General features: G+C 45.9%; 1 protein-coding gene across 5 annotated transcripts in view; it reads right to left on the reverse strand.

Moving 5' to 3' along the window:
• LOC101715159 (discoidin, CUB and LCCL domain-containing protein 1) overlaps positions 1 to 11,536 on the reverse strand; it is a 68,857-nt gene extending 57,321 nt beyond the window's left edge. For 4 of the 5 annotated variants that reach the window (XR_015442610.1, XM_004860188.3, XM_087190202.1 and 1 more), the window contains exon 1: positions 11,382 to 11,535. Coding sequence is in view for 4 of the 5 variants with exons in the window: in XM_004860188.3 (XP_004860245.2) it covers positions 11,382 to 11,466 (85 nt within the window). In the remaining variant the exon portion in view is untranslated. Of the gene's footprint in view, positions 1 to 11,381 lie in introns of all 5 variants that reach the window. The other variant, XM_087190201.1, reaches the window with a different exon arrangement.
• Positions 11,537 to 11,547: the final 11 nt, after the last annotated feature.

Below are 11,547 nucleotides of genomic sequence, written 5' to 3' on the forward strand. Positions count from 1 at the left end.
AAAGTAAAAAGAAAAACCAAGGGGCCTGTTAAAATCTCTAAAGGGAATGTCTCAAGCCAATGTTTCCAATCAGATACAAGTGAGTCTGAATGTATGAAAATGAATGGGATCATTTCTGCAGGTCCTACCAATGACTCTACATTACATGTGACTACTTCCATCACAGACATCAGTAATGTCCATGCTAAGATATTTTATAAGCTTCAGAATTTACACTTAATGGGGGAAAAAAATCTCAAAACCTAATCCAGTGTTATCTAGTGGGCCATAAGGAAAATCAATGAAAATTCTGTAGTTCTACGTTCCTCTCTTGACTCATGACTGCTGAAAAGTTAGAGATCACTGAAAAGGCTGCAGGGGGAGGTGGAGGGTCAGCCTACCTGTCACTTCCTAACTTCATAAACTTCTTTCCTGTGCTCTGCAGCTGACCAACCAGGGTTACCACCCTGGGTTCTAGCACAGCCCTGCCCACACTGACTGTGTGGCCCTCAGGGACCCTTCACTCTGCAGCTGGATTGTCTGCAACACAGATGAAGGTGCTGAGCTCATGGCATATCATGCTCACCAAGAGAAACAGCACAGGGCAACCAGCTGGGAAGAGTCCAATGTATTTAATTGCTCTTATTTCTGCTTAAAATGCTATGCATATTAAAGCATCAAGAACACTGCTTTGAACTAGCTGACTCTCCAAACCCTATCACTCATTGACTGTGTGATCCTAAGAAGCCTTCCACTTTGCATCAGTTTCCCCATCTTTCAAATTACCAGCTGTAAGTGGTACAAAACCAAGACAAAACCGAGCCTGTGTGTGCTCAGTGTGTTCACTTGCTGAGAAAGTCTGATTAGAATGCATTTCCCAACATCCACCTAATTCTCAAAGCATATCCTTGTGCGGTTTACAGGGAGCGCATGCCACTGGCTCCCAAAAAGAGCGCTGCAAGGTGAATGAGCTCACAGAACTCCACTTTCTCTTCAGAGGACATCTCTTGGCCCTACTGATGCACAGTGAAGTTCCAACCCGGGACCCAGCTTGCAGGGTTTCCTAGGAACTTTGCTCACTGAATGACTCCTGGGAGCCACGCTCTGTGGAACCAGTGGGCAAGCCCTGAACAAGGTGCTCATAAGGGGGGTGCAGAAAGTCCAAGCTGGGCTTCCAGGACCAAAGGTTCCGCGTGGAGAAGTGGACTTTGGCCTGCGCCAGCTAAGAACAATGCCAAAACTGTGCTATGTGATTTGACTTCAAAGTCAAGACTTTGGCCGGGGATTCAGCTCAGTGGTTCCGCCGCCTGCTGCGCAAGCACAAGGACCAGAGTTCGATCCCCCGTACCAAAAAAACAAAACAAAACAAAACTAAAACCAAAATCAAGACTTTTCCCATTGCTATTAAGTTGCAAGTTCTTTGAGGGAATGGAGGACAAACTAGGTACATTAGTTAGAAGAAGTTTAATTTCACAGATGAACTTAAAGAAAAAACACTTGTTTGTAGAGCAAAACAAGACTGGGACAACTTTTATTTATGTTAAACAAGTCTGGAATGCTTGGAATAAGGAAGTCAGAGAAAAGTGGCTGCCAGTCTTTACTAATAATGTCAGGATGTTGATGTTATGTCCCAACTGCTCCTGCTTAAACGGAAAATAAACTGAGCAATCTTTTCTGTCCGTAGGCCACACTGTGCTGTCTACCTTTGGTTTCATGTCGTATACGGGTACCACCAATACCCAGATAAAACATGATACTCCGCTAGGCTGTGGTGTAGCCCTGCGATCCCCACATGCTGGGAGGCTGAGGCAGGAGGGTCTCACGTTTGAGCCCAGCCTAGACAATTTAGAAACTTCATGAGAAATAAAACAAAATAAAAATGATAAAAATAATAAATAAATAAAAATAAATCTCAAAATAAAAATAATAAAAAAGGGCTGGGAATGTAGCTCAGTGCAAAGACCTTGCATTCAATCTCCAGAGAGAGAGAGAGAGAGAGAGATTGATGTTGACTTTGATTTTTGTATCTGAACTCCAGAAAATCCAATACTACCAAGCACAAAATTTATCTATCAAGTGCAAAAAATTAAAATGTAAATAATTCTTCCTTCACACACATGTGGTTTCTACTTTCACATTTATAGTTTTCAAAAACTCAGTGAGAATGTAAAAGTTAGTGGAGCAGGGGAAAATCATAAAATGTGAAAGACTATGTACTTGTAAGAGGCAATACGTACAGACTATTCCAAGGATTTTACGTATTTTAATCATTACAATTATATTTGATAGATAATATTAACAGTTCTCTTTAAACTGATCATGAAGTCGTTTGCGTATCTACACACACACACAGATCTGTAAAGCGACATCTGAAACACCCATGTGCAGACCCCAGAGTGCCCCAGAGTGGGGACAACTCCAGCACGCACAGCGGGGGCACCGCGCCATCCCGCACGCAGTCCCCCTTGTCCACCGGCCGGGGCTGGGCTGCGAGGCACAGAGGGACTCAGCCCCCGCGGCTGAGCTGGGTCCTGACCCTTCCTGACTCCAGTGCCCAGGAGCTGACTGCACACTGAGGCCCTCCGGCCCGAGGTGCCCATCGGAAAGTCAGGGCACTGCCCAGAGAGACGAAGGCAGGGCCTAGGTTCTTGGTCCCACAAGCAGCACAACTGGTAGGAGAGCCTGAATTACACTTTTTATTTACAATTATGATCTTCTGCCTGAAAATTAACATGAGGAAAGCAGTCATGTTTAAGTTTTCTTATAAAAATTCTATGAGAAGTTCCATTGCCCTCCCTCTTCAATGATTCAAGTCCTCCTTACCAGATTATTAGAGGAAGAGTCTTCACTTGATCTTAGCCAAAAGGCCAAGAAGCGATAGAGGAAGAGTCTTAACAAGAGGCAGTGATTTCATCTCTAGGAAAGGCTATTCACTTTGCTTAGCTCCTAAAAGATGCTCTGGAAGAAGCCTTCAGAGGGTAAAGTGCTGCTTCTCAAATTTCAATCTGCACCTGATTCCCTGCAGATGTGGTTAAGATGCTGGGCCTGAAAGTCCACATTTCCAGGGAGTGTTGGTAAGGACCCTCCTGTTGGTCCCTGCAGGATACATTCTGAGCAGGGAGTCTGGAAGAACCCCATGCCTACAGGCATCTTTGTAAGAGTCCTTAAGATATCAATTTTACATGGTTTTATTTTAGTATCTATTCCTAGAATTGGAACACAGCTTTGCAATTCTTTGATATTTATTTTCACTCTGGATTTCACTTATAAGTCCAAGACAGACAATATCAAGCTCCAGGATCTACATTTAAGCAGGGTGACGCTTCGGACCCCTGGATCAGTGGGGCAATTTGGGAATTACTTGAGCATACTGTGGAAAATACACAGAGAAACAGATGGAGACTTGGGGGTGCAGAAGTGCACATTCCGTATACGAGGGGAAAAGCAACCCAGGCTTCCTGAGCAGAAAAGGGAGCACTCAGTGCAGAAGGATGGCCCCTAGCACCAAAGCAAGTCTCATAGGCCCGAGAACTGTGCTGCACTTGCACACTCCGTGTTCTGCAACGCTGAAAGCATCACCATGCAACAGAAGCACGTGTTTAGCTCATAATTAGGATTTCCAAAAATCTTAAGAGTTCTGTGGCAAATGGGATCATTCATAAGAGAAACCAAACACTACTAATTTAAAACTTTATTGCATTAATAACCCTCTGACAATGTGTTCCTCCAAGGCTTCCTGTCTTTAGAGTGTTCTGCCCTGGACATAATCATATCACGGGTTTCCTTGTACAGCCAACAAGAGACCAAAGGAAGTGATCTAGGACCTTAGACATGGCCCTGCCTCCTACCTTGGTCACATGGAGTGAATATGCTGGGGATAAATGATGTAATTTCTCTGAATCTCGGTTCCCTTAACAGTGCTCAGAATTGCTGGGAATGAATTATATGTAAACAACAGAACCACTGAAGATGCATACGAAGATGGAGTTTTAAATTTTATCTCCATCAGAAAGCCAACTGGATAAGCAACGATGATGACTGAAGCCACCGAGTGAAATGTCGACAGGAAGTCATTCTCCTGAGTCAGAGAACATCTTTCCAGAGTCCTTGAAGGTCTTAAGGGGAAAAGGCAATATTATGATTTAGAGATAGAGCTTTCACTTCCTAAAGTCTGTGGTCACCAAATGTAGAGCAATAACACTCGTCCCCTTTAGCTGCCTTTGAATCTGCTCACCAAAAATATTTACCCAAGTCTAACTGAGCCTTCAAATCTAACTTCAGGCTCACAGAAGAAATGTAGGGGATAATGTAGCAGGTAAGACATGCTATTCAGAAGCAGCCAGTACAGTTTAGGATGTGACCTGTGTCGGGAGACAATTGAACTTGGTTTCCTTGCAAGAAAGAAAACGTCCCGGGTTTGATCCCTGGTACCAAAAAAAAGAAGAAACTGAAAGAAAGAAAATGTATTGAAGCTGAGTGGTGGACTGAAAGTGGTGTATGGGATTCAATAACTAAGTGAGATCTGTAGACCTCATTTGGATCCTCGTTTGCACCAGCCAGTGATGAAAAGACACTGTTAGGGCTCGTATCCAGATGTCCCCCTAAAGCTTATGCACACACAGGTGGGACTTTTGGGAGGTGGCTGGATTTAGGGTGTGGGATGTTGAGTTAGCATGTGTGATACTGGGATTAAGGGTAGAAAATGTAGGCCTCAACCTGGGCATGGGTGGGACCAGTTGACAGGCTTGTAGCCTGGATGGAATATAAAGGGACAGAAAGAGGGCAGGCTGGCTGCTGCTGCTGCTTGCTACTCGCTACCTTCTGCCTTCCCTGCCATGCCATGAACTGTTTCTCCTCTGCGATGCCCCTCTGCCGTGCCACCCTGCCTTGGAGCCAGCTGACTATGGACTGAAACCTCTACAAACTGTGAGCTAAAATAAACTTTTCCTCCCTTAACTTGTAGGTAGTGGGTATTTTGTCCTAGCAAAGAAAAAGGTAAATAGACAGACATGTTTAGGCTAACTCGGGAAGCCTGACTATGACTTGAGTATTATGATATTAAAATTATTAGTAGTATTCTTAGGTGTGCTCATGGCATTATATAAGAAAATGTTTAGAAACACAAATGAAATATTTAAGGAAAAGTACCATCAAGTCTTTCATAAATTTTTTATCTATTCATACATTTAGAAGCATCAGAAGGGTTTTAGCCTGCTCTAAGCTAGCAGTGGCAGCAGGTATAAGGCCATTTCTCTACCCACAGAGTCAGGCCATCCCTCATTTTCATCTGTAGACAAAGCCGGAACTTTCCAAGAGAATAAATAAACAAACAAATAAATACATAATTGAAAAATGAAAGAGGTAAATCTTAGTTCATGTTATTCTCAAAATAAGCAGCCTTCATTCTAAAGTCCTTGGATGGAGGCGATTTAATACACAGAGGTCACTTTACTGTGGTCCCTGGGTTACTAAGGCTCCATGCGTGCTCCCCTGGACTAAAATGAACTACAGGGCCGGGGATTTAGCTCAGTGGTTTTGCTGCCTGCTGCACAAGCACAAGGACCCGAGTTCGATCACCGGTACCAAAAAAAAAATAAAATGAACTTCATTTCCATCTGAGGTGAACTTGCTTTTGTGAGTTGCAATAAAAAAGGCTGAATTAAATCCCGTAAGCCATTTAAAAATCAAGATGACAGAGACGTTTGCCTATTTTCCCCATAGGAAATTTTATGCACTGATAATTCAAATGTAATTAGACTTTAAGTTTTAGTATCTTCCTGCCTTGTTCTTTGTCAGAAACAAGAATGAAATAAAAGTTCCTTTGTTTGGTCATTTTTTTCAATAACAGAGTGCTTCATAAAAAGTATTTACACACAACCTTTAGGCATATCTACCAAGAAACTACAAAATAGAGCCATATAATTTGCAAGGATTATCATCTTGTGATGGAAGAAAACAAAGACAGTGTTCTTTTCCCTTGCAGTAAGATGTAAATATGGTGGGTATTGAATAAAAAGGCTGTAAAAGTGGTTATAATTGGAGTCAGAAAACACTGAATATAAAAACAAATGTAGGGCCGGGGATTAGCTCAGTGGCACAGCGCCTGCCTGGCAAGCGTGAGGTCCTGAGTTCGATCCCCGGTACCAAACCAAACAAAACAAATGTAGTCTCATAAACTTCCAATAGTCTAATATTTAACAAATTTGACCTGTTTAATATGTTAATGTAAATTAAGAATCTCACCTAGATGATATCAAGAAATACACCTTACTTTTCTGATGTCTAATACATTTAAAGTTATAGCTATATATTTTGCTCAAATCAAGTATGGACAAGCAAGTTACTTTCATTTCATAGGAAAGGAAGAGTTACGCAAATAATACAAAAGGCATAAATGCTAACAAGATTCACGGCTAATATGTGACCAACATCCCACTTTCCCACTGGGTACTGCTCAATAGCAGTAAATGACTTTGAGATAAGTTTTTGGTTTAGCTGAAGGAAATTTCTAAAAAATTAAATAGCAATGTGAATTTTTTCTAAATAATATCATTAAAAAGTCTAATAGAATATTAAGCTGAAAAATGCTGGGTATAAAAGCATGTACAGTCTATGTAGTAGACTGGGTACCCAGGCATTAGTTCTACTATTGTTCTTTTTATATCATACCTGGGTTTAAAAAGTTACTTTGTACCTAGCTAATATTTAACAAAAACAAGTAACAGACCACAGACAGTATACAAGAGTATGCATGAAAATTGACAACAAGGCCTAGCGCAAGCCAAGCCAAAAGTGCCTCCATACTGTCTCCAGGCCTCAAGGCGCAGTGGGTCCCTGATGCGCCAGCGGAGACACCTGCAGGTCTTAGGGGCACCGACCCAATGCTCAAGTCCATGCCTCCTTCCCTCTGCCCTGAGATGCTGGGCCTGACCCATGTGCCTGCAGCTTTAGGCTGAAAGGAGTCTCAGGTTCTCCGATCTTCACAGTTGATTTGGTTACTTTCTTGCATACATGCAGTGTTTTCTGGGGCTTCCTAGATTTCTTCTGGAAACAACTCAGTGAATTCTACCTTTCATCTCATTCTTAAACCCCTCAGCCGCAGGATGCCAGTCTCCTCCCTGGGCTGACTCAGGAACCCACTACTGGGAGCCTGCTCCTGCAGAGGCCCTGTACCAGGTGCTGGTGGTAAAAGACAATGCCCTCCCCGACCTCTCTCCACTACGCCCAGCCTCCTCCAGTGCACAATCCCTAACAGAGGCTGGGGAGCTGCCCCAAGCCTCTCCTCCACCCTCCAGGCAACTTACTCTTTCTCTGCAACTCCCAAGCAAAGGGGGATTTGGCAGCTGGTTCTGTTCAGCACCTCAGGACTCACAATCACACCTTCATCTCTACACAGGGCTAGAAACCACCGCGTGGTGCCAGGTGTGGCGGCCCATGTTTATAATTTCAGCACATCTATGAATGTGAATATCTGCAAGATGACATCAACATTACCCTTCAGTTGCAAAAGGGCAAAATTACTTCACAGTCTAATGAACAAACCCAAAGTTCTGGAATATTTTTCCTTTTGTCCTGAATGCCAATCTTTTCACACAGCAGAACGAGTTCCTCTGTTTTGAATCCATACTCTCAGCCTCTCTACAGCAAACAGCGGCGGGGTCAGGCACACGCTTTGCCTCCTTCCCCAGGCCCAGGGTTGGACTCCTAGTCTGGTCTGCACCAGCAGGACAGCGCCTGGGTCTGCACTGTCTTCTGGGCACACCTCACTGAGCACCCATTCACCACACAGACCTCCTCAGGGAGCTTGTGTTCTAGGAACAGGAGGTGGCGAACTGAACGGAATAAATGCTATGTGGTACTGAAGAGGTCACAGGTGCCTGAGAAAGGAGGGAAGGGAAACGTGGTGTTCAGGGTGCCAGGGTTTCAGGCATCAGGAAAGTGCTCCCTCGGGCCAGTAGGGACCACTGTGCCTTGAGGGTATGTGGGCAGTATCTGGGCACCGGTGACACACGCACACTCACACTTGTGTACTCTCTGTGTCTGTCATCTCCCACCCCTCCACCACCCTGCCTGAGCACAAGCAGGGAAGGACAAGCTTCGGCAGAGGCAGCAGAGCCGGCAAAGACTCCAGCGCAAGGACGCCTGGTTCCTCTGGGAGAAGGCGCAAGAAAAGCCGGGTGGACAGAAGGGCTGGAATACAGGGGGCAGGGAATGAGGAATGAGAGAGCAGAGGCAGAGGGGAGGTGGAGCAGAGCATCCCTAGCGCCTGTCAAACCCCTAGTAAGAAATAATAACAATGAAGAGTAAAGCAACTGACATTTACTGAGTTCTTACTCTGCGTTAAATGCAGTGGCAGACAGGTTTATGTGCATTATCTCCTTACGCAGGAGGCAACCGATTACTCCAGTTACGCGTAGGGCTGACTCTCAGCTTTAGGACACTCACAGGGAGTGTCCAAACTGTCCAGCATGTATTTCCCTGAACCAGCTTTTCATTCTCCCTCCCAACCACCTTAACATGACTAAAACCTTTGCTAGATCCTGCAATTAGCTCCCTTGTGCATCTTCAAAATACAAACATAAATCCTCATAAAGGGCAGATGCCAGAGTTATTTCTAAGTAGTGCTTTTTAAAAACACTTTCAAGTCTGTTTCAGTACCACAAGGTATAAAAATCATGACATGAAAAGTTCATAATACAGTGTGGGACACTATCCAGGGTTCAAATCCTGCTTTAGGAACACCTCTTGATTTGTTACTTCTTTCTTTTCTCTATACATGGTAGAACCAAATGCTTCAGGTGCTGCACGGCACATCTTTCCAGGCAGGAGATTCGGTCCATCTTGTCCTGCTGGCTCACTCCTCCCTTCTGCTGCATTACATGTGGAAATACCCATGCCTAGGGGGCTGGGCTTGATGAACACAAGTCATTAGCAGAGGCAGCAGATGCACCTTCAAAAGGAACCTCAGTACCTCCCTATTACTTAGCTTCCTCTAATTAGAAAGTACCTTCAAAATATCCCCTGAGCACAAAGTAATTGTTCAGTTCAACTCAAACACTCACTGAGAGCATTTGTCAGGTCACAGGAGGACAGAGAGGACAGTCCGGGTCACTGCCCTAAGGAGCTTCGTCTACAAGGCCGGCTGAGTCTCAGCAGTGTGGACAGATAAAGTCAGGACAGGCTGGGGTGAGGGCACATACTGGTGCAGAAGACACTGGAATAAGCTTGTACTTACTTTTTAGAAGTCACTCACCTAAAACACCAAGATACCGGCAGATCCTACATCTAACCAAATACAGATGACTGAAGAGCAGACTTTCTAATAGTAACAAATTAAGTTGAGCAGGGGTTTTAAAAGCATTTTGTAACTATCTAAAATTTGAACCTATACTTAGATATTTCTTGAGATATCAACTGATTATTATTATTAACTGATTATTATTATGTTAAGATATCAACTGATTATTTTCGTTTTTTCCCTAATAGTTAAAGGAGGAAATCCTTAATTTCCTTTAATTTGCAAAAATTCTGGTCAAGAGAGAAAGAGATTTTTAGTGTAATAAAATTCATCACAAGAATTAAGGGTACTGTATTTTATTTTACAATGCCTATTATCAAGGTATTAAGCCTGGACTAAATCCAAGACCATGAATTTATACAAATGTAATCAAACTAATGAGAAGGTCAAAATCATACATAACAATCTATATAAATATCTGACTTCAAGTGAGTGCGTATAGAGCAACAGGGCAAAGGAAGGAGCTGAAATCAGCCCAAATTGTTCACCAAGTGTCAGGGGCCTGGCAGACTGAGAACAGTTTTTAAATAACCAAACAAAACCACAATCTAGACAAGCAGTAGGCATACAAAGGTACTTGTCTAGCTTCATGGCGTCACCAGGCCCTAAGAAGCAATTCAAATCATTTCATTTATTAGCCTTATAAATACTTACCAGGTTAAGTGATAACATTTGTTTCCTGAAACAGAACAGTGAGTGAAAGTGTAATTCTGCCTAGAACACACATGGTGGCCCCGTAGCATCACCTTGACACTACGAAAGGTTTCCACCCAAGAGCTGCTTAGTCAGAATTCCCTGGGGGACTTGGAGGCCCTGCATCTTCCGAGGCCTCACCTTCTGGAAACCTGATTCCACATAAGAGGACTGGAGCTTCTGGAGATCCTGGTGACTGGACAGGCTGGGGGTGGGGAGCCCCACCAGGCCCAGACTAAGCCAACTTGGAGAACAAATGTTAGACACAGAAACAGCCATTTCCTTCTCACCCGACACAGGCCGCAAAGCTAAGGCTACCCTCCTCTGAGCGCTCAGAACAGCACCATCACTCACGAATGCCCCCAGGCCTGCAGTGCATCTCGAGACCTGAAATGCCTAAATTTAGGAACGCTTGAGAAATGTGTGACCACGTGCTACTTTGGGAAATCACAAATTTCACAAATTCAAAGATCAGTGATTACGTCTCTTCCCTTAAGAATGATCAGCACCGGAGTTCCTAGGAGGGGACAACCCCCCCCCCGCCCCGCCCCGCCCCAGTAAATGTCTGAATCTAAAGTTTACTTTTTGCGTGTGATTGAATACCCACTTCTTCACTGGCTCTTTTGTTTTTACATCCTGCATATACAGACTGTCTCACAGAAACTCAAATGCCAATATCTTTTCCGTCAGTAAATGACAATGAAGTCACAAATTTGAAGCTCAGTAAGAATCTAAACCGTCACTTCTCCCCAGAGAACTGCTCTACCAAGTGCCCTGATGGCCGTAAAACCTCCAGCCTCGTGAGAAGGGCATGGCAGGTCCGTCCAGGCCAGCGCGGAGACTCAGCTGCTGTCGGGTGGATTCACAGATCCACAGCAGTGAGCCACATTTTCAAACAGTGACTCGGGACGTTTAAGCACCCACTGTAAACATCCCCTGCATTTAACAGAACCCCACGTGTGTTACAATTGCGCCACACGCTAGTCTTGCGCTGCAGTGACTCCAGGGTTTGCTACTTTAGAAACGGGGCGCCGAGGTGAACCAGCAACCGGTGCCAACGCCTGGGATCTCCGCACCGCAGCCCACGCGGCCTCGCGGCTGGCGACTCCGGTCTCCCCACAGCGCGCCGCCCCGGGGCACGCGCGGCCGCCCACGCCGTCAGCGCGGCAGGAGCGCGCCGGCCGAGGCCCCTCGCGGGACGAGACCCGGCCCCGCTCCACCGGACCCCACTCGACCCGACCCGGGGCCCCAGCCCGACCCCACGTGGGCGCGCGAGGACCGAAGCCTGCAGGCCGGTGCCCGGCGACGCGGGGCGGCGGGGCGCTGCTGGGACCGCGCGGAGCTCCGTGGGCGAGACCGCGGCGCCGACCCGCCCCCGCCAGCCCCAGTCCGACCCTGACGCGCGACTCACCGGGCTCCTCCGCCGGCCGCCCGAGCGGGGCGCACACGACGAGCAGCAGCGCCAGGACGCCCGGCCCGGCGTCGCGGGCCACCATGACCCCGCCGGGCCCAGCGGCCACTCCGCGCTCCCGGGCCTGACCGCGGCGGCCCGAGACCAGCGGCCCCGCCCACCTCCC

The sequence above is a fragment of the Heterocephalus glaber genome, unplaced genomic scaffold (assembly GCF_053883595.1).
Source record: "Heterocephalus glaber isolate CG9 unplaced genomic scaffold, H.glaber_assembly_v1.0 deba00001550, whole genome shotgun sequence".
NCBI lineage: Eukaryota > Metazoa > Chordata > Mammalia > Rodentia > Bathyergidae > Heterocephalus > Heterocephalus glaber.